The sequence below is a fragment of the Vidua macroura genome, chromosome 1 (assembly GCF_024509145.1).
Source record: "Vidua macroura isolate BioBank_ID:100142 chromosome 1, ASM2450914v1, whole genome shotgun sequence".
Lineage (NCBI taxonomy): Eukaryota > Metazoa > Chordata > Aves > Passeriformes > Viduidae > Vidua > Vidua macroura.
Window position 1 is genome coordinate 132,105,007 of NC_071571.1, and position 23,332 is coordinate 132,128,338.

General features: G+C 38.4%; 1 protein-coding gene across 1 annotated transcript; it reads left to right on the forward strand.

Moving 5' to 3' along the window:
• The first annotated feature begins 185 nt into the window (after positions 1-185).
• Positions 186-22,061, forward strand: POP1 (POP1 homolog, ribonuclease P/MRP subunit). Its single transcript, XM_053991507.1, has 15 exons — positions 186-367; positions 2,859-3,035; positions 3,872-4,047; positions 6,411-6,659; positions 7,206-7,293; positions 7,601-7,776; positions 8,402-8,652; positions 8,776-8,869; positions 9,635-9,746; positions 10,712-10,831; positions 15,833-15,948; positions 17,251-17,442; positions 18,283-18,437; positions 19,155-19,496; positions 20,305-22,061. Exons 1-15 carry the CDS (start codon positions 247-249, stop codon positions 20,960-20,962), a joined length of 3,027 nt encoding a protein of 1,008 aa, XP_053847482.1. The 5' UTR covers positions 186-246; the 3' UTR covers positions 20,963-22,061.
• The last annotated feature ends 1,271 nt before the right edge of the window (positions 22,062-23,332 follow it).

Genomic DNA, 23,332 nt, shown 5'->3' on the forward strand with positions numbered 1-23,332 from the left:
GCGTCCAGCCGGAGCAGGCCCCGCCCACCACTGCCCGCGTGGGCCTCTGGGAAATGTAGTCCTTCGGGCCTGTTTTGGAGGACTGCGCATGCGCAGTGCTGGGGCGTGGGTATCCACGTGTGTTGGTAGAGGCCGCGCGGTGAGTGAGCGCCGCGTCGGGGCTGGTGCTGGGGGCTGCGGCTGCACCGCCCGCCGACCTCTGCCCTCCTCTGCCCGCTACAGAGAGGCTCCGCAACCCCGCCGGAGATGTCTGGGGCGCGGGAGAAGAAGCGAGCCAAGAAGATGAGGAACCAGCCGGCCAGCGTCACGCTGCCCGCAGAGCCGGGGCCCTTCGCCGGCGGCGGGAGCAGAGCCTGCCCGACCCCAGGTACGGCTGTGGGAGCCCCCTGTCTGAAGTCATTCCAAACCCACCCGGACGCGTTCCTGTGTAACCTGCTCCATGTGACCCTGCCTTGGTGGCGGGGGCGGGGGGGTTGGACTGGATGGTCTCCAGAGGCTCTTTCCAACCCAAACTATTCTGTACCCTGTGAATATGCCCTTCTCTCTATCATCCCTTCGATTACATAACGAATCCCTACGGTTCCTAGTCGTAAAATGAATTTAGATGTTCCACCCAATCCAGTTTCTCCCCTGCTTTTCCGCCAGACCTGGGAGGTGCGGGGGGCTGGTGCTATGGTCCATGCACTAATTTTCCCTCAGATCTGCACGCCCGACCACTTTGCCTCCTGGGCCTTGTGGCTCCTGTACCTGTGAAGGGTCGTGGCAGGAGGCAGCGGGGCGTGTCCCCAAAATAGCAGTGTCCTGGGTTATTGCTGGAGCATTTTGTACACAGGTAACCTTTGCAGCTGAAGACTAAAAGATCCTGTTAGCTTGTATGCTAGGTGCTCTTTTTGTCCTTGTGGTTTGACCTGCAATCCTTTATGATTCAATCGGACCTCAATTTCCCCCACCACCTTCACATTTAGATATTTTGTTACCTACATTATTTCTGGGAAAAACCCCACACATAAAAATGACTTGTTACTGTGAGGCCTTCAGAAGCTGACAAATTGCATCTTTGTGATTGAATGAAAAAAAACCTGAAGTATCATTGTGTATTTAGATGACTGAAGAGTTCCTAAGCAGACAGAATGACATAGCGAATTATGCTTAGCTATGTCTGAAGATTTTGGAATGTCATTACAGGAGTACTGCCAGATCAATACATTTTTCTAACTGTATTTGTAGCAGGGAATTTCCAAGATTACATGGTCATGTTTTTCTATTCTGTTAAAAGACGTGGATTTTCACCCAGGTAGCATTCTTCTGTAGTGTCAGTATCACAGTTTTACAAAGCTATTTTGTTGAAATAGGACAGAAAAATTCTAAATAGGAGTTACAAAACTGTAGATCTATACAGTAACTAAAATAATTTAAGGGTTTTTTAGTTATTAAGTCAGTGACTGTTTTACCAAACAGTCTTCTGTCTTCTGATTACAATTTTTACTTCCTCCATTAAGAGGGTGTGTTTGTGATACGAGTTGATTTTGGGCTGTAGGCCTACACAGATTTGCTGAGATAGCTTCCATCCCTCTTTCCCAGCTATTTCCTTCTCACTTTCACCTCAGTGTCTGGATGATGCTGCTGTCAAGTATGTGGAAAACCAGGTCAGGGAATTGTTCCACATAAAAGCTAATTTCTGTTTCTACACCAAATTATTTTTACTGCAGTTTTACTGCAGTTCTGCATGATGTGTGGTTGCAGCAGGCTACAACAGTACTCCTGCTGAACATGAAACTTCAGTTTCTTGCTTATTTGAAATGGAAAAAGGAGGTTCTTTGTCTTTTTAAGTTCTCATAAATTGAGATGCTCCTGAATGTGAGTCTGCTCCTGGCTGGTCTTCATGCCAATGGTAGCATTTTTGGGACAAAGGGACAAGCTTGGTTAAGAAGCTGATCGACCTGAAAACTGGATTTTTTAATCTCTCTCTCCATTTCTGTGGACACACAAGTTGATTTTCACTAGAGAAGCTCCCTGAATGCTATTGCCCCTTGTTCTCTCAAGCACTTGTCTTGATGTAGTGGATGGAGTGATAGGAGTGGCTGTCTGGAGCTTTTTTAGTTGGAATGTCCAGCATGAACTGCCTGAGAACCATATCTCAAGTTGTAGTAGAAATCCTAACTAAGGCTTAACTGAACATAAAGTAATCTAAACTAATATATAATATTTGTTAGGCTGAATATACACTGGTTTTTGAATAAGGACTTAAAGGCCCTCTGAAACTTTTGGTACTTGCTAGGTGCTTAGCACTCCTGAAAGGTATGTCTGTACCTTAGAAAGCTTTACTGTAGGCTTTAGTTATTTAATTTCAGTATGGGTTTAAGTGTTTGTACCAGACAAGCAACTTAATGCACCAACATACATGTATCATGCTTACCTTAATTATTGCTGTAAAAGAAATATATGTTGGACAAGAATACATGTGCTTATAGAAAAAAAAATATAAAGGAGCAAGTGGAAAAAATAACTTTGCTGTTTTGTTACTAAAGCTCTGACAAGACAATATTAAAAATCACTATGATGTTGCATGGACTGATTTCGCTCTGACTCTTGGAGGCAAAGTCTAGATTCCGTGCCATTTTCAGAGCATGCAAAAGTTACTTAATCTACTACAAGTTTGCTTCAGGGCAGCGTAAAATTCTTATTTTTTCCTGTAAGAAAGAACATAATTCTTCTGATTTCTGGTGGCTTTTTCAGTTACATGTATTAAATATAATAGGAGTCTGCAATGCAGTTTTATGAGGAAAGACTAATAGAGTTGTCGGTTACGCAGACTAATTTGTGTTTCTCTAACCTCTTTTCATCTCTAAACCTTCCAGGAGATGTTCGTTCTGAGCAGCAGCAGCAGAAATTTTCAAATCAGTCATCTGGGCCTTCTTACAGGAAAGACCAATATTTTTCAAAGGGGCAAAATAGAGGAGAGAGAGGCAGAGGAAGAGGAGGATGGCAAGGAGGACACCAAAGTGTATCTGAGGAAATGCCAAAATACATAACAGGTTTGTATATGTGAAAAGGTCGTAATTTATCTGTCCAGGGCAATTTGCTGGTAGTTAAGTTTGCCGTCTTTGTTTTTGTGGAAGAGCAAAAATTAGAACTGATGCTATGTTCTTCTGTTTTTCCTGATTTTCTCCAGAACACAGAAGTAGTTGTGAACTGGAATGAATGACTAGCTGTTGTTCAATGGGTTCTTTCAGACTTCTGAGTGGAAAAGTTACACCTGCTTGTAGTGAGGGAATATGCATTTTGGTTGCTGTTTGCCAGCAAAATGAGTACTGACAGTCATCTGCTTTTAATGTAGCCAGTTAAACTGATTTTACTCGTGATGTAAGTTAAATATAGCTTTTTGTCTAACAGAACGTTTACTTAGGAGAGCAAATCAGCTTTGCAAAATGTGGCAGTGCTCTGATAGTAGATACACTTCCATAAACATGAAATGAGACCAAGCTCTGGATTTTTATTTGTTGTTTCAAAACAGTCTGTAATATGTTACTGCTTCCATTTTTTTTTTCCATGCTAAAGATTTTTTCTTCTCCATGAATACCACCTGAAAAGATTGCTATTCTAATTTAACAAAGAAGTATTTAGTGCAAAAAAGAATTGGTGGTTAAACAGCTTTGAGATTCATTCACGTATAAATATTTGCTTGACCATATCTGTAAACTTCAGGATATGTAAAGAACTGAAATTTCTTCAGTGACAGTGTACAGTACTTACTTTTATGTCAAGAAGATATCAGACTGCGGTAGTCGAGTAATTCTGTAATTTACGTACAGTATCCTCCTCTGTTTTTTTTGTTGTTTGTCATGCTCTGATGCAGTTCTTTTCATTCCAGTGTCTACCTTTGCTCAAGCTCGTGCTGCCGAGATCAGTGCCATGCTGAAAGCAGTTTCGCAGAAGTCTTCCAACTCTCTGGTTTTCCAGACGCTCCCTAGGCACATGCGAAGGCGAGCAATGAGTCACAACGTGAGACGCCTACCCAGGCGGCTCCAAGAGATGGCCAGGAAAGAGGTATAAGTGTGTTTTACAGCATTTCATGTAGTGGGCACAGCCAAAGCACAGTGCTCAGCTCTATAGTTATTAATGTTCAGACCGGAACTTCTGCCAGACTTCCCTGAGTACCCTAAATTTTGATTGATGTTTGGATTCAAAATGCAGGAACGCCTCAGGTTTAGGTGGTAGCTCAAATAGGTCTCACCAACCACCTGGCTTTGTGATTACTGGACATCTTGAAAAGTTCTTAGAGTACTGATAAAAGAGTCCACTGCAGTAGAGGTTGTTCAGGTGGTGCACTGGTCCCAGGTGGTCCAAGAGTCCTCAGTAAGACCTGTCTGCCTTGCATCCCACCACAGCTTTAGGATGTGACTGTGCCAGCCTTAAGCTAGCACAGCTGATGCAATGGTGTGAGTGTTATAGCTCAAATGTGGGAGGTACACTGGGGTTATTGGCAGGCTGCATGCAGCTTAAGACTTACTAATTGACTAGTCCTAACAGCTCATGGAACTCTTTTTGTAGCAGTATCTCAGCATTTAGTCAGAATATGCCTATGGGGGTTACTTGCTCCTTACTCACTGTGACCTTCCTCTATGTTTAAAAAGGAAAATTAAAAATTGGTTCAGCAGGATGTTATTGGGAAATGATCTTCCCAATGTTTGGCATTAATCACTTTATCATCTCTCAGAATTCTTAAAGTGATCAATTGAGTTTGCTTGGTAAATTTTCTGTGTATTAAGGTTGACTGATAAGTTTATTCATTGCATTCTTTTTTTCTTTTGCATTGTCTTTAAGTTGGGACCTTGCCCCCTCCACCCTGAGTTCCTGAAGATGGTTGTTCATGGTTCAGAAATCGCTTTGGATACTTCCCTGCCAGATGCCAATTACATGTTTTTTAGGGTGTTTTATTGGATCTTCACAACCTGAATCTCATTTTACTGTTTTGGTTCACATTCTTTTTGCTTTGTCAGACATGATAAGAGATGCAGTTTGGGCATGTTTTCTGGGAACTGAAGGAAGAAGGCATGGGCTGTTTTGCATAGTTAGTTATGTGTTATCTTTGTTAAATCTGGATTTCTCTAATGTTTATGTTTGGTTCTTTTGTGTCCTGCTCTTTTAACTCCTTTCATATGACAGCCTGTCTAACTTCTGTGTACATGCTCACACTCCCTCTCCCATCTCTGTTTCCATTCCATTGGATTTTTGAGATTATTTAATTGGCCCTGGTGCAACTGTATTTCTTCTGCTACATTTTCTGTCTTCAGGTTTTTTGCTGTGGCTTATGTGTTTGCACAGGCTCACATTTTCTTGCAGCTTGTCATATCTCTGTTACTTGTTTTTGTAAAGGTTCTGCCTATTACTTTTCGGTGTTTCATCTACATCTTCAAAGTGATCTGTTTCAGTTCTGCTGCATTTTCTTCATTTGTCTTAAGACCCCTTGTCATGACCATATTCATCGAAACATTTACCTGGACCATCTCTTATCTCTTCAATAAGCTTAAAGATGTATATTTTTCACCTAGAATGCCACATTACTTTTTCTGTAAATGCCTTTCTGAACCAGTCACCTGCCATTGATCCAGTGGCTTGTATTTCCTTCTTTGTGGTGAATGATGGGTCTGATGGGAAGATACTTTTTTTTTTTTCAGTTCTATTTTGATTTCATGGGTTGCTTCATTGTTTTTAGTGTTCTTGGCACTGATCTTCTGTCATTTTCATTCCTTTGCTATTCTTATAACCAGTGGTCTGTTATCAAGTGTTTCTTGGTGAGATTATAAAGAATATTCTAAGAATCTTTTTGTATGTTTTATAATCCTATTTCTTTGTACTACTTTTCTTCACAAAAAGAAAATTCAACCATTGATTGAGTCACATCTTCCTCTCTAGTCATGCATCTACATGTAATAATTCAGACCTTGATTAATCTGGTTGTCAAGAATTTTTCAGGATGTTATCACAGTCCTCTCTCGTCAGCTTCTATGAGTTGTAGAACTGATAGGGTCCTTTCTGTCAGTCTGATAGTCTGTACTGCTTCTGTATGAGCTCAAATCTCCAGGCATTTTCCAGGTCACATTGATTTGTTCATGTGACTATATTGATGTGTGGCAAAAACTTCATACAGGAAGTAGTAGCACTTACTGCTCACTGTTAAGTTTCTGAATGTGTGGGGATTTTGTTTTATACATGGGTTTCAATCAAACCTTAATGCACTTCTGTGGATGTGATTTGCATAGACAATTTCAAAGTTAGTTACCCTCAAGAATGATCCAACATGGTATTACTTAATGTTAATGCTTCCTGTATTCTTGTATTTCAGCCATTTTCTTTTCAGATTTTTTTCTTTTGAGATTTACTTCAATATCCTCTCTTCTAAAAAACAGGCAGAGAAAGCTGTACATCAGAAAAAAGAACAGTCAAAGACTAAATGCCGCAAAGCTAGAAGACGCCACATAAATTTGGTAGCAGAGTTTAATCACAGGCAACGGAAGAATATTTGGCTGGAAACCCATATTTGGCATGCAAAGAGATTTCATATGGTAAAGAAATGGGGATACTGTTTAGGAAACAGCCCTACAGAGAAGAGCTACAGGGCTTGTTACCGAGCCATGACAAAGCAATGCCTTCTTCAGGTACCACATCTACGTGTTTTGTTGGGTATTTTGCCAAGGTGAAGTAATCAACTGCTTAGTTACAATGAATATTTCTGTCTCTGTGAAGTACTGTTGGGTCAGCTTTTAATAAGACTGCTAAGTATGAAATCAATAATTTTATAAGTGTAATTCTGGCTGGCAAGTTTCAGAGAGAATAAGATGAACCTTTAAAGGAGTCTTACGGTAACTATGACTGAAATACTGCATTTTCAGTTTTCTCAAGAGCTAAAAGGTTAACTGAATCCTTATATCATCTACCTGAGCAGCTATTGAGGAAAGATAATTTATTCTATGTCCTTTTTGATCTGTTGTTTTGAGAGGCAGGTTGGCCGTCAAATGAGAAATGCCTCACCACTCTCCTACAGCTATTAATTTTAAGTTAAAAAGAAAGTCATTTCACTTCAGCAAATTTTAGAGAATGAAAAATTTCTACTTAAGTGTAAATTGTGAGGCCCTGTCTGATCCTTTCTTAACAGGCTCACTTTAAAGAGTTATCCTCACTTTGACACTATCATATTGTTTCAGGACTTATCATATTATTGTTGCCTGGAGTTGAAGGGTAAAGAGAATGAGCTTCTGAAGCAACTTGCTCGAATATGTAGCATTGACACAGGTAAACTTTAGATAGTTCAAAATAAAGATTCTGAATAGACTAAAGGATGACCCATCCTTTTCCTTTTTTAGTAATGTGTCAGTAGTAGTTACTCAATAGTAGTAACAGAGTTGATACTGAGTTGTGATTTTGAGTGAAAAATGTAATTAAGATATCATAGTAGCACTAGACATTTTTATTTCAGTGGCTTATTAATAAGCTAATTATGGTACAACATTAGCCACTCAGCAGCCAGACTGAATTTCAATTTTACTTTGTTTATTAAACAGCATATTATTTTGTTCTTCAATAAGTATCTTCTTTTTAGGTTTGACATTTCAAGAGGCTTCTTGCCTGTCTGGAAGATTTGAGGGTTCCCTGAATCTTTACCGAGCAGATCGCTATCCTGAAGATATGCTTGGTCCTGTTACATTTATTTGGAAACCCAGGGATGGGTCTGAAAACAGACAGTTGTGGATCTGGGTGCATCCAGCTCTCAAGCAGGTGTTTTTTCCTATATAGTTGAACTCTTATTTCTTTATGTATTAGGTGGTATTAATGTGAAAGAGGTCATCTGAAAACTGTGGAAGAACTGGATATAATACATGGCTTCAGGAACTAAAAGTTGGAAGACTATTTCCACTCTAACAATATTCATGTTCTGCAACTTGTTTTATAAAGCTTGTACAGAAAGTGCATGCTGCTGGGGTGTTCAGTGTTTGAGCCTCTGTAAAATTTTTTAGTGTCACTTCCTTCAGGATTTATGTGCAATATGATGTTGCTTGATTCACATCCTTTCCACTGGCACTCCCAGCAGGATAAGTTCAGTATCATCATGGATAATTATAATCTGATACTTAGCTATCAGCTTTAAAAAAAAGAAAATGAAAAAAGTAAAATGTTGTGCACAGGCAGTTTTTCTTGTGTTAATTTTCAAGAGAACAAATTCTTAGCAACTTCCAATATTACATTCAGCTTTTCTTAGCAATCCCTTAACTTCAGCAGAATTAAATTTTATTCCTTGAAATCTATATAGGAAAATCAAATAATAGAGTATAATTTTCAAAAGTATACTTAAGGTTTGCAGTGCACTGCATATCATCCTAATGCAAGCTTCATTTTTCCTAAGGACATACTGAGGGAGTTAAAAGCAATTTTTCAGTGTTCAGAACCTGAAGAAATCTGTATTTCTGAGCCTGTTACAACATCATTTCAAGAGGAAAAACAAGTGGAAGTTGTTATGAGCCTTGGCAATAAAAGAAAGAAGGAAGATAAAGAAGGAGAAAAGGCTGTGCCAGTGAAAAAAATAATTGGTGACGGCACTAGAGATCCATTCCAGTCCTACTCTTGGATCTCACGGACTACTGGCATTGCAATCAGGTTTGTTCACAGTAGAGTCAGAAGCTGTGGCCCATAACCTCATAACATAGCTGCATTTCTGGCTTAACAATACTAGGGAAAATAATGTGTGTTGTACATTCAACTGAAACTTTCCTGTTTCAGTGACAGAAGCATGGAGATTCTCAGATACCGGCTGATCGGCCCATTATCACACTCTGTCCTTACAGAGACCCTGAAGGCAGCTTCTGTCCAAACAGTAAGGAAATTGACTTTGGATGTTACTGTAATTTTGGTAATGTTCTTAGAATGTGCAAGCTTGTTTTTTGCTAGAAAGACCCTTAAATTATCTAGCCTTACTTTTCATAAAGGCTAACCTATGTATTACCCTGGTGGCTTCTCTGTTTTGAGTCTCTAATACTGATCTCAGGAAGAGCTCCCACCTGGATTTTCAGTGGGAGTAGGAAGAAAATAAAAACGGTGCTGTTGAACAGGCTGTGTAGTTTCTGCTGAGAGGTCCAGAATAATTCATATTCTGTTTGTCAAACCATTCATCATGTTTCTCAAACAATGAGCTAGAGCACCTAGAACTAGGGGGCAAGACATGTAAGGTACAGAAAACTTAGATGTTTTCAATCAAATATGGAGTTTCTCCAGGATTTAGGTGTTTCATCCACTTATTGGCATATACCATCACTGTGGTTTTATTGTTTTTTTTTTTTTTTGTCTCTTGAAACCAACATGATGAGGCCATGAAATCTCTGTCTTTCTGTAAGAAATAATGTCAGAATTAGGAAGTATTGTGGATTGCTTTATTTATTTTTGGAACACAGGTTAAATTGTACAGTTTATTAGAGGTTATTGTAAAGTATAGGACTACACTTCACCAGGAAAAAATTACTTTGGTTTAAAACTTGAAGAGGAAGAAAGCGACTATAGTAGTTAAGGCAAACTGAGACTCAATTCATACTGATAGAAAATAATGAATAACCATTTCAGTTTAATTAGATACATTGTTTTCCAGGAGATGGCAGATTCAGAAACTGAACTGAATAACTGGTGGGTAGAAAACTGCAAGGACTCTGAAAAAGTATCTCTTCATCAATGTCAAAGTGCAATCTTTGAACTATTGGAAGGTATTTGGGCTCGTGGGTGCTATTGGTGGAAGGGGGGGAAACTTAAATTCTAGTGGTAAAGACTGGCATGCTAATAAAGTTGACTTCATTTTGTACATGCTTATTTTTTGCATGATCAAGAGGGTGATGCCTTTGAGAATGTGCTTAGGTACTTGCTAGGGCATGGCAAAGAATTGAAAAATGTTACATTGGGGGTATTTAAAGGAATTTAAATCCTATGTGTAGTTCAAACTCTTAATAGAGAAACTGAATCTTGTTTGTTATCTTTGTGAACTTAGATTTGGGATTGCTGATGGGTTATACAGTCTGATGTATGCTCTCACTCTCTCACCGCACAGTTCAAATTAAGACAGTAAGTTGTACAATACATCCACAGATAAAACGGTAGCCTCCAATCCAAAGTGAAAGTATTATACTTAATTTATATATGTTCATTTCTAAATTAACAGTTGTGTATTTGGCTGAATTGTAAAGTTTCATAAAGTTAACAATATCTTCTCAATTTCTAGCACTGAAACGGGTAAGGCACTTTGGTAGATCTCAACACTGTATTCAAGCTGTCTATCCAATGTGAGGCAGTTAAGCAGAGATGAGGTAAAACTTTCACAAAACACTTCTAAATTTCATTTCTCATGAAGGCAGGTGTAAAACAAAGGTTGGTAGTTCTTTGAAATTTGTCAAATGCAAAGTATGAATTGAATCTGTGACAGTGACTTCATTTCTATGCTAAATGTAAATGTAATTGCAAACCAAGCCTTGCACTGCTCTTGTTGACTTTTTTGTTACTGAACATTTAACAAGCATTGGTGAGTTTTCAAAACATATTAAATAGAGTATTCTGAATTACTTCACTGGCTTACAGTGGTGTCACATCACTGCAGGCAAAAATACACAAAATACTAGTGCAGAAAAAGACCACAACTTAATTGGTTTCAATGTCAATGTTCATCTGTGTGTTTTTAAAGGGATGAGCTCACCATCAGATATGCCACCAGGTACAATACTTGGCCTCACTGTTGGAGATCCTCGAGTCAATTTGCCAAAAAAGAAGACAAAAGCCATGCCAGACTTTGAAAAATACCAAGGTAAAATCCCTTGTCTATATTATATAAAGAGATTTAGTTTCTCTCTGTGCTTTTGTTTTCATTTACTGTCATCTTCTATGGATTGTCTCACTGTTTTTCTCTAGGTTTTCGTTCAAAATATTTCCCATTTCCAGAGCCTCTGACAGAACAGAAACAGCTTGAAAGTTGCATAGGTTCTAGAACAGCAGTTGTGAGGGAGGGACATGCACCAAAGCTGGTCTTGTGCTCAGTGGAAGCCTCTGTCTGACCATACAGATGATCCAGGTTCGAATCCTGGCAAGGCCAACCAGGTGCTAAAAGCTCCATAGTAAGAAACTTCCTGTTTCTCCCTCCAAGAAGATATCTGCTATTTCTAGTTTGTAGGCCTACAATGTTGAAAGCTGCAATTCCACTGCAAAAAAAGTTACTACCTTTGCAGGATTAGTATTTCAGATGGCCAAGATGCTGGTTATGATAGAAAATGAAAGAGGCAAGCATAACTTCTGAAATTTTTGTTTCAATGCTGACTTGCACAATGTTTCAGTGCAAAATTCAAATTCATATGGATGTGAATGTCCTCTAGAAATGTGCAAAAGTATGCACAGGATATAGTGGAGTTTGTGTACAGTGAAGGCATTCCCAATTAGGTTGACTGGACACAGGCTGCCTCACCTAATAGGAGAAACATGATAGCCAGCTAGCAAGCAGTAGCAAATAGGAAAAGTTGAAAGTTCCAGAGACTACAAAATACTGAATTTCCTTGGTGGTCTGTTTACATGACACTAGAATAATCTAGTCTTACATATGACTTAAGACAGGTTCCTACTTCAGTTACTTTCAGCTCTTTGCAAAATTCTGCTATTTTCAATTACATCCTCCTGTTCTCCCCTCTGTATCTAGAACAGCCTTTCTGTTAATTAGTTCTGCTCAGCTAACTTTCTCATTAGTGTTCCTGTTGGAAATGCTGCAGCATACACGACCTCTACTTTGGTTCCTTCCTGCTGAGAAGTAAGGTGAGATATGTAGCACTTGCTTACAGATACTGGTTTGAACCGCTAGAAGAGTTAGCAGCTACAGAAAGTAATTTGATGTCTTTCATTCTGTTTGTCATGTCTGTGAGGATGTGTTCAAGAAGGCAAGATCAACAGAAGGCATTTAGGTATTTTAAATGTCTCATAGTAGTGTCTCTCCCACTGCTGGATCTGATTTTCCCTCAGGAAGGATGGCCATGGTAAAGAGGTAATGGTGTAAGATAGGGAGTCAAGAGCACCTCTATGTCTTTTCCTTTGACTGGGTAGAAATGTCCATCTTCAACTCTTTCTACCTGGGGTTATCCTTCACTTGCAAAATATCTTCCATACCACAGATACTCAGAAAACCTGGTGCTGCTTTTTTGTATCTTTCTGAGTCTTTTTTTTTTCATAATGAACTTAAAACTGCTTCTGTCCTTTCTGATTTTTATTTAGCAGGAGGAGGTACTTGTTCAGCTAGCAAGGAAAGGTAAATAGCGTAATTACTTCTAATTTAGGTTCTGCTAAATAAGTTACTGTTACATGCAGCTGAAAAAATTGAGTAGGCAGAAGGCTGAAAGAAGATAGACAATACCACTATCTTTCAGTAGAACTTGCCCAAAAAAAAAGAATTGTCTAAGATCTGTTATTCCATTGCAGTGCTATTAATTTCCTCCTTCTGGAAAAAAAAAAGTCATTTTATAAGCCTTAGAATTACATAAACTTTCTGAGTCTTGATTGTGTTGTGAACTTACTCAGATACAGTAATATCGTGAGCTGACCTCTATTAAAAATGTTAATAGTAATTTATTTGTCTTAGTCACATCTTGTTTATTGAGCAGTAAAAGGGAACTATTGGTGTATTCCACACTTTTCCCTCCTTTTTTGCTTCTTGGACATTCAAGTACTATTAAGATTAATATTAGTAAGATTGAAATAGCATTGTATACAGTAGCATACAGGTTCCATATGTATTTTAGCCTCTCTTGTTTTTCAGTATTGTATGAAAGCCAACTGATTTTCTTAGATAAACTTTACTAATTTAAAGATGCATTGTTTGTCAAATGAGTGACTAGTTTAGATAAGTTAAGGCCATCACCTTTGCTTAGGGATTGTCATACATGCAGTCTGTGGAATGACACACATCTGTTCATACTGGTTTTTTTTTCCAAACTGCTGTTCTGAGATATGCCTCTGTAGTTTTTCCCTGTAAGTAACACACTAACAAATCAAATGTAATTTCAGTCTTCCCAAGTTACTTTATCTTTTCAGTGCATATGCATGTGTGCAAGCTGTGTGTCATGAACACGGGCTGATCGGATTTAACCAAATCAACTGTCTTTATTTCTTCAGGCTGGAGTCAAGACTCCCAGTAAGCAGTCAGTTCCCACATGACTGCACATTAGTACTGTAATTTTCTCCAGTTTAAAGTGCACTTCTGACATTTTTATATGTTGTTACTGTCTTGTATGGAGAAAACAAATCCCACTGCCTTAAAAAACACTCAACATGGAGTATGGTGAAACATCTACATAATCAGTGAGTGAGATGCATAGAAGGAGAATACACCATGAAAGATATGTGAACTAACATTCCTTCTGTAGATACAGAGCCTGGGTCCATGCCTCTAAATGCACCTCTTGCAGAGGTGTAGGTGTATGTCCCCAGCTGTCCTGATACCCACCCTCCTGCGGACAAAGGGCTCTCCGACTGCTCCCAGGCAGTTTCTATTTTTTGCGCTTTATTTTGCGAAAGGGAGGAAGGAAAATTTTCAAGTAGAACTCTTAGGCCAGATAAGACAGTTAATCAGCTATGCAAATCAGATCAATAGCTTAAAATGGAACAAAGCCTTCTTCTATCTGCCTGTATTGTCTAAACACCAACCATTGACACCAGCAGAAGTAGCTTGTTGGTGAGCTTCATGTGCTTAGTAGTGAAACTTCCTATTTCCTCTACTAGCCCTAACATCTTACTTTCACTATTACCAGCAACTTAATCATCAGTAAGGTTATTTGGTTATTTCCCCAGAAATCTTAAAATATAACTGAAGAAAACAGGAGAGAGGTAATAAGAACTGGTGTGAGGATTTGGGATTATGATTTTAATTATAGTATGCTTAGTAGAAAGAATAAATTCTCCAGGTTCAGCAAGGATCAAAGAGAAGGAATGTACCAAGTTAGAGGAGGATATTTTAGTGTTAAGGAGGATATTGGATATGAGATGGTGATGAAAAGAGACTGGCTTAAAAGGTCTTTCTATAGTGGGGAAACAAATATTCATGCCATTATAGAATATAGGAATTGCAAAGAACTCTGAGAATATGACAAGGATAGGCTGCCTGAACTGTAGTGATAGAAAGAAATGTTAAAAAAGCAGAGAAATTTGCAGTGAATAATTTGCAGTTAAAGGAACTAGAACATGTTGAAATAATTTAACATAAAGAGATTCTAGTGTTTGCAATTGCTTTCTGTACAGAAGGTGGAAAAAGTACTTCCCTTACCTTATGCTTGTAATTATGTGCCCTTCACCCTTGGTTACCTGTAAGAGTCAGGAAGGCATTCCCTACCACCACCACACAGTTTTGTTGCTCTTTTTCTCCTTCTTTTGAGGCATTAATACTTGCTTTCTCTCCAGACAGAATGTGCTTTGCCTGTCGGAGTCTTGAGTTCTCTTAGGTTCCCACTCAGTTTACTGTTCTTAATTTTTTGGTCAGAGAAGGAATTCTTCTGCTTAATTGGCAAGAATTCCCTTTTTAGTTTTATTGTTCTTAATCTGAAGTAATGCCACTGTAATCTGATAATTTCTTTTGCATTTCTTCTCCTCACATAGATCTAATTCGTTAGCAAGAATGCATGGCAAGTATCAGTAACATGACCAAACTGTCACAAGTGCTGCAGTAGTTAATATTTCTTGCAAAGGATTTTGCAACTTTTAGTAATGGGTGCATCTTAAAGACTATGGATTTTAAATAATTATTGCAGTTATGTTTGGCAGTACCTATTGCTAGGTACCATTAGTACCACTGAATAATCCATATCTTCTGGTTTTGAGTCTTTGTCTACATTACCTGGAAATTTTAGCAGAACCATTTTTTAAAGGACTTAAATAATTTTTAAAAACAAAACAAACCCTGACACATTATGTTCCTTTAATATGTAACACCTTGTGGATGATGAAATGAGGAGCAATCCCTCTAAGTTTTTAATCACAGAACTATTAATAGGTTCATTGTATTGTTTCTTGATAAGAATTACTTTACTTAAATGGCTCAGCATTCACAGCGTACTGTACTGTACATTGAAGGCTGTTAATTCTTAGATCACTAAAGGTAGGTACACATTTTCTTTGCTTTCCTTAGATTGTAAAACTGGAGAAGAGATAGGTTTAATACTTCAGCAATCCATTTTGAAGCAGCAATTGTTGTTTTTCTTCAGTAATGTACACAACTGCTGATTTGTGCAGGCATAAGCAAGAATAGTCCCTTCCTTGAAGCACACAGCCTGAAAAGATCCAGAGCAGGAAACTAGTCCTAAATAAGTGTCGCATGCTAGGCATAGCCATACAAATGTTTCCTGTATGTACATTTCTTAAAGGTAGCTCTTGCTTCTCTTACAAGTTTACTTAGGCAGACTTATTTCAGGCTTTACAATGTTGCTCTTTCTGATTTTCATCAAATCTGTTGAGCTTCACAGTCTGCCAGATTCCAGACTATTAAAGGTGGTATTTAAAGATCTAGTTTGCATTGCCAACAGTCATGTCTTTTGTTAAGAAGAAACACTGGTGAGAAAATACGAGGTTAGTCTTTCTAACACTAACAGATGATTTCATATTTTGTATTTGGAAAAACATGGATAGTAAGATATGCCAGAAGCAGTGATGCTTGTTGAGCTTTTAATAGGCTCTTCTTGGTTGTCTGCTCATTATACTTATGATATGGAAGTGGCTTTGGCAATTTGATACTTAAACCACAGAAATGGTTTGAATTTTTTTTGAAGGTTCTTTTCTTTTGTAGATAATGATAAAGTTAGGCAGCTGTACCTGAAGGGTGTACCTGCAGACTGTGCTCACAGCTTTATCTGGGACCACGACATCTGTAAGAACGTCACTGAAAATAAAATATCAGAGCAGGTAACTAAGTAGGTGGATTTCCATTGAGGAAATGGTTCATAGAGTCCGTAGAAAGAGACTCTTGAAGTTTGTATAAAACTAAGATTAATCAATAGCTTCCTTAATGTCATAGTATCCAGCTGCTGACATGAAGTGGATTTTTGTAACCTTTGCATAATGTTCTTGCACAGCCATTGACCATGGGTTCAGTTAAAAAGAAGCTTTATTGGATTGCCTGCAGGACTGCCAATTGTAGGTTTATATAACAGAAAGGTTTGGAATTGGATTTTCATACATCACTTTGACTCGTGCAGCAGAAAAGTGACACAGGAAGGCTCTGGCCTTTAGCTGTGGTCAGGATGATTCTTCTGATGAAAGAACTGTAGAAGCTGAAAGGAAAGAAATCCTGTGTTTCTGAACTGCAGCACACTGTGCTGTGGGTGTGCTGGGCAATAACTTGTGATTTGTAGAGAACTTCAAGTTTGCTGTTGTGGGCTTGAAATCTCCTATCTTGACATTTTCATTGACAGTGGAGGGCAGCCCATAAAGTGTATGGATAAAAAGGTGATTTAGTCCCAAGAGGTGATAAACTTTTGGCACCATTGTAATCAGAAAGAGAAAATATTTGTATGGCAAAAAACACCTTTCTAAATACTCTTTCTGAAATATAATTTTGTGCTCTTTCAAACTGTCTGGCATAGTGTAAAAAAGCAGAGTACTTAAAAATATTACACTAGCACATGACAGTTACCAGCACAATCTTTTTGTATAAGACAGTGTTCTTTATGCTGTCATGAAATTTAATGTTTATCTGATAAAACACGGGGAGTCTGATGGTCTACTTCTTCATAAATGTATTCTTAATATGGAACAATGGAATATAACAACTGGTGATTGACAAAACCTTGGTGCCAGCATGCTGTATGTGAAACTGTTTGATGACCAAATCTTCCCATCTCCTTGGATATAGTTCAGATTTGCTCCATGGCAAGCACTGAAAAGCACCTGTTCAATCTAGTCTTGTGCACAAGTCTATAAATACAAAGTTGCAAAACTTGATTTTCCTCCTTCATCTATATTGTACCTTGTACCTGCTCTTTATGAAGGACTATGGAAGTAAGAAGGGGAGAAACAGGGTGCTTAATACTTTTTTTTTCTAAAATAATTTTTCATGCCTTGATGAAATTCTGTTCAAAAATATAGTGTATTACTACTATATTTTTCCTAGCTGTAAACTCACCTTTTCTCTGTATCTTGGAAGGGTATCTGGAAGAGGGAAGAAGAATGGTTATTAACTTATGGGAAATGTCTCCTCCTTCTCAGGATTTAAACCATATGAGAGCTCAGTTACTGGTACCTGGATCACACCTTGATTTGGGTCCTTGTGAGTCTAAGATTCCCATACTGTTGGTGCAGCAGCCAGGGAAAATGGCTGGAGAAGATCGACCAGGATGGGGGAGTGGCTGGGATATCTGTCTCCCAAAGGGCTGGGGCATGGCTTTCTGGATTCCTTTTGTAAGTGACTTTGATGGCAAATTGCAAGTCAATTTGATAATTTATATAATTTAGTTTAAATTAATTGATTTTAGAGAGTGTACTTCACAAAATTTATTTCAGAGAGTGTACTTCACATAACTAATTCCCAATTACAGGATCAAAATTTCACTTTAAAAAATGGCATATGAACTGGTTCATGACAGAAGGTTGGTCTTGAAACTTAAACAATAGTTTTCCATGTCTTCTGTTGCAAGACAGCTATGCCCACATGGCAGTCTAGCAGCAGCAAATCAGTGGGGAGTCAGGAGAGAAAGCTGAAGCGATACCTCTGTGTTTCTACAAGCATATGCCTCTAAAGAGAAAACATTTGGTTGCTTCTGATTTGGGAGAGAGCTTAAGACAAAGTTTGAGTTAAGCTTGAATACTCCTTTGGTGCTGTTTGAAGCATCCTGCTTTGAGTGTTTAGGTGGCAGTTTTAATGCCTTTCTGCAGTTAAAATTATGCTTTTGAATGTGCAGGGGATTCAGTTGCAGTGATACCTATTGTATGGTTAAAATACATCAGGCAGTGGCTGTCAAAGTAATAAACATTCCTGGCAATGTACAAGATCAGAATCTGTTAAATTCTCTTCAGTTTTGTTGATAGCTTTGCAGAATGAAATTTAAAGCATGACTAGCTATTTTGTTGAAATTAGCATCTAGAACTGTAGAAACCATGCTTAAGTTCGTTTTTTAAAGCTTAAGTGTTAGACTTTCAGTTTTCTAAGGAAGTACCCTCTGGGCATTAATGTTTTGTTTCAGCTAGGAACCCAGAATCAGTTCAAACATTGCTTTTTTGGGTGTTTGGTTTTTATAACAGATATATCGAGGTGTACGAGTGGGTGGCTTGCAAGAGGCATTAAAGCATTCTGAATACCAAAGAACACCTCACACTCCAAATGATTTCCCAGACTGCCGGGCAGGAATGCAGTTTGCCAAAGAACTGGAAACCAGTCTTCTTGAAAAATTCAAACGGTAACATTAATTAAAAATTGATGTTAAGAATGACAAAAATGAATACTGCTTAAAATATTCCCTTAATTATCTGTTGTTGTGTTCATTTAGACTTGGACTTTTGGAGATCTTTCACCAGTGTTTTAGAAATCGTAGATATATTTAACTCTGCTAAACAGAGCACATAAGTTAAACCCTTCTATTCCCAGAGACATGCTCAGTTATAGAGCTGTAACAAGGCTGCATAGCAGTAAAATAAACAAAACTATTTTGAGATGCCTAAGCAGCAAATGGGGGAGGAGGTAAGAGAATGCAAAGGATTATATCCAATTATGTACTAAGTGTTAAAGTAAATTAAGAGGTACATTTTGGTATATAATTTTAAATATCAGGCATTCTGAAGATTGCATTAATTTTTACTGCAACAAAGAGAACTCTTAACCATGAGTTTGGAGTAGCTGGATATGTCCTCTGCACCAGCTGGTGTTGGTTCCCCTTCCAGATAGGAGGGGAAAGTAGGAGAAGTTCAGAGGAAAAGGCGGTGATGTCAGTCACAGTAGGTAGATGTTTCCAACATGGCTGAAAGGATATAGCTGACAGAAATACAGCAGCATTTTCTAGATTGTACTTTTAAAATTCTTGTTCAATGTGGTTAGGACGTTAACTGCGCATTCCCTTTCTGTTTTAAATACTTGATTTTGAAAATACTCTTACTTACTTACTTGTTTTATCATTTAGACGTCCACCTGCAAAAAGGGCAAATTATGTCAAGCTGGGTACTCTGTCTCCTTTCATCTGTCCTTGGGGGCAGCTGACCAAGAACTGGGAAGAAAGAGTGAAAGCTTCAGGAGGATTTTTATGTCCTTCTTCCCCACACCCTGACTACTGCACAACTGAAGGGCCGACCCTTTGTGACCCCAAAGCACAAGTGGTCAGAGAAGCTTCCCCTGAGAGTGGTGAGGCAGAGGAGACCATGGAAATAACAAGTTCTGAAGATGCCCTAAAGACAGAGGATGTTACAAGCACCCAAGATTTTGGTGAGAGAGATGAAACTAAGACAAGTGACTTTATTGTTCTCAGGTATGACAAAATGATACATACATTTTATTTCTCTATTGGTATTTATTGAATTAAGGAGAGGAAGAGCTCAGCCTTGATTATTAAGATGAGAGAATTATTTCATTCGAATACAGTGAGATTAAACAGCTTTATCATGAATCAGAATCTGCTGTTGAATGGAAATCCTTCTTCTTTTCTCCAGCAAACTTGATGACTACATAAAGAAAACTCCTTAAATTTTCTTAAATGTAACACTCTGGAGTTTACTGTGTTCTTAGAGTTGGTGTATTCTGTCTGCTTCCAGGTTGATGGAGCTTTTAGAGGCTCATAATTGTGACTTTAGGACTATTGCTGTGAAAATCATCTTGCATTCTCTTCCCAAGAATCACCACAGGTGGTTCTTGCACTCCTTAACAAGGTCTCCAGAAAATAGAGAATCCCCTGCATTCCAATGCAACACATGAGGGCAGCAACAGTATTGGAAAGTGCCTGAACACAGGTCTTTCATTTTTGTGTGGTTACCAGGGGAAGAAAACACTGAAAGTTCTGGACTGCATTAATGTCACTGGAGATTTTAGAGTGTTTGTGGTTTTAATAAGCTTTGGAGGTTTAAGCAAGTAATGTCTCCTTCCTTCTGAAGAAGACTCATGAGTTCTACTCACCAATGTTCTTTTTAGGCTAAGAGTGATAAAATTATCAGCTTGGAAGGTTACAGAAAGCCCCAGGGCTTTTTTTAAGTGTGCTCTTGCAAATATGTGGGGTGCTGGATTTCTGTTAAATTGCTTGTTAATAACTATCTGTGATGTTTATTTTTGAAAATTTTTAATAGGAGTGAGAAACTACTAATGCAGCTATCAGCCTGGTGTTATCCCACTGCTGGGAAAGATCGGCGAATCCGCCTCATTTCTCGGCTGGGACAGAAGGAAATGACTGAAGATGTTTTTTTGCCAATTTTGATGAGCTACCCAAGGGCTCTCGTCTGGGTCAATTTGTCACTGTTGAGAAAGGGGAACCCTGAATTGCATGCCATGATTTGCATCCCAACAGAAGATGACTTGCTGCATCTAAGCAAAGACAAACTCTTCTGTGGTCCACAAGAACCCAAGCATCGTGACATATTCAAGGACAAGGTACAGAAGCAAAAAGAGGAGAAGAAGAAGAAAAAGGATAACATGAAGTCTCTAGAGAGTGACCCTGCAGGTATTCCAGATGAGAAAGCAACTGAGGACCATGAAGACCTCATTCTCGGTCTTTGGTCAGATGCTCTTCCAGATGTTACTTCCCACTGCTCCAGGACTATCTTGGGGTATGTCACTCGAGGGGATTTTTCATTGGCTGTAGGCTGTGGAGAAGCACTGGGTTTTGTTAGCTTGACTGGGTTAATTTATATGTTACACAACCAGCCAGCAGATAAGAAAGGGCTTGTTTTGTTAAGGACTCCAGCATCTTTACAGTACAGGTTTGCAAGACTTAATATTGAGGTTTAAGCATCATTGCAGTGCAATTGCAAAAATACCAAAGAATTCTGTTTTATATTCTGTGGCCTTTCAGATTTGTCTCAAATTTGATGCTATTCTGAGCTCAAACAGCTCTAAGATTATGAAATAATTAAAAAGCTTTTCAGCATTATTCAAGAAAAATAACTAATGCCTAAAGAGACTAGAGTTACTTTTGATGTCTGCATTGCTAAAGATTTCTAGCAGATCATTATCATGATCTTCTTTGTCTCTAAAGAAGCATATTCTTCATTTTTTCTCCTCAAAGCAGTGGATGCTATAACAATATACAGGAAATCATCATGTTAATTTTAGAAGTCTTTGCTCAGATGGACTGTAAATTTACTGTGCACTTTCACTGCATGCAGTCTGATCCCGTGTATACAGCAAGTGGCTTTCCTGATTCCTTGTATCTGAATAGATGTGGCTGCAGTGCAACAGAGCTATGTAGAGAAAGCTGAATGCTTAAATAAATACATATAAAATATAGACCAGTTATGTCATTTTGAATTATAGCAACTGGAGCTTTTAAACTGGAAAGCATATCAGTCTGTCTCCCTAGTCTGAAAGGTAATTAGCCTTTCAGATGCAAATTGCTACTGAATGCCACAGTGGGTCAGCACACATTTTCTGTTAATAATAGGGGATATTTTTGTTCCTCAAAACATGAATTTAGTTTTGTATTGAATGTGCTAGAATTGAAGGTTTCTTCATGTTACAGTATGGTTCATGAATATTGTTCAAACAATCATAAAACTTGTAAAATATGCTGGGGGGTAAAGGGAGAAAGGTGTTTGATTTGCCTGGGGCAGTGTGGGTAGGTTGTTTGTGTTTGGTATTTTGTTGTTTGTTTGGTTTTTTTAATGATGATAGTCTTAAACATCTAGCTATTCCTGAGTTAAGGAACTTGAACAGGAATTTACAGTAATATGCTGTAGTTTAGTAGCAGCATGGTACAAATATCTGTCAGTTGGTAAAATTATCCTGAAATTATCATGTACAAATAAAAATGTAATGTATTCTTGAGTTAATAGTCTATTGACTAAGTTTAATTCTTAGATAAATTAAACATGGATCAGTTCATAACTTTCTCAATGTCAGTGTTCAACTTAATTTTCTCTTTCACAGTTTTGTTTGAAAGTCTTAGGCGAATTTATTAATGTTGGTTGGAGTTATTTGAGGTAAGAGTTAGTGTGCCTTACCCCCAAAATTATTAAAATATAGGACCATTTAAATATGGCACACACATGGGGAAGGAGGAAGAAAATCTGATTGCAAGGGAAGTATTGGAAGTGGGGCTGGATTTTTTTTAAAGTCTTCAGAAGATGGATTGTAGAATGTGCACCAGTAATGGGAGTTGTGGTGGCATGTGGGAAAGAAAGATGCAATTTCCAGCAGAGCTTGGATTGCAGCTCCCTGAGAAATCATGCAGAATGGCTCCTCACTGCTCAGCTTTGATGCACCTGATAAAGCAATCATGGTCCCAGAAAGGTCCTGGGAAGCATCTGCAGGAAAGCCAGCAGATGGCCCCAGAGGAAAGAGCTTGGTGCTGGCAGGGCTGGGATTCACACGCTCCTGGCGTGTGACTGTGAGTGCTGCAGCCTGTAGGTATGTGTGAATAAGGAGCCCCTTAAACTTTATAGCTTTGCTGCTCTGATCAAGTTCTCTCATGGTAATAATTCTGGATTTAATGAACCTTTTGAACTGTAAGCCTGATAGAAATATTTCTAGGATCACAGTTTCCAGAGCTGTGCTTCACGGGAAGAAAGGAGGGGAGGTGATGTTTATATGATTTTTTTTCCCTTTTCACCTCCCTCATCTTCTTAATAGATACATATTTTCTTGCCTCAATAGACCTGGCTTGTATGCGAGAAAGAAGAGAAGCCCCTACCCAAGATACCATTCTTTCTTTTCTGCTTGTAGATCTTTTGTTCACTGAGTCTTTCCCAGGTTTTTATTTTTTAAAAAAACATCTGGAGTCTTTCCCTTTTTTTTTCTTCCTATTGGTAATTTCTGCCAGGTTTTCATTTTGACACTTCCTGTTACTTTTCTTTGATTTCATTCTCTATTTTTGATTTATGATCCTTGTCTCTGGTGAGCCAGTGAACAGAAACTGGAACCCAAGTGCATCCTGTTCTCTATATCTTGTAACATTGTAACACAGTTGTTTTCCTGTAAGTCAGTGATTTATGCCTTAAGACTTCACTCCTTGTAAAATACACTGCACACCAGATAAGTTAAAAATGCTCAAAACTCTCAGCCAAAATTTGTCAGAAAAGTACTGTGACTTTAGCTGCAAGGAAATTTTTATCTGTGGTTGCAATTTCCAGATTCCGTGTGTCTCAAGGGTGATTTAGTCAT

What these genes read in the sequence shown, in the direction of transcription:
- POP1 (XM_053991507.1), top strand. Translation starts at nt 247, where the DNA reads ATGTCTGGGGCGCGGGAGAAGAAGCGAGCCAAGAAGATGAGGAACCAG. An exon ending in AAGAGATGGCCAGGAAAGAG is followed by an intron (nt 4,048 to 6,410) that starts GTATAAGTGTGT and finishes TCTAAAAAACAG; the next exon opens with GCAGAGAAAGCTGTACATCA. An exon ending in AGGCAGCTTCTGTCCAAACA is followed by an intron (nt 8,870 to 9,634) that starts GTAAGGAAATTG and finishes ATTGTTTTCCAG; the next exon opens with GAGATGGCAGATTCAGAAAC.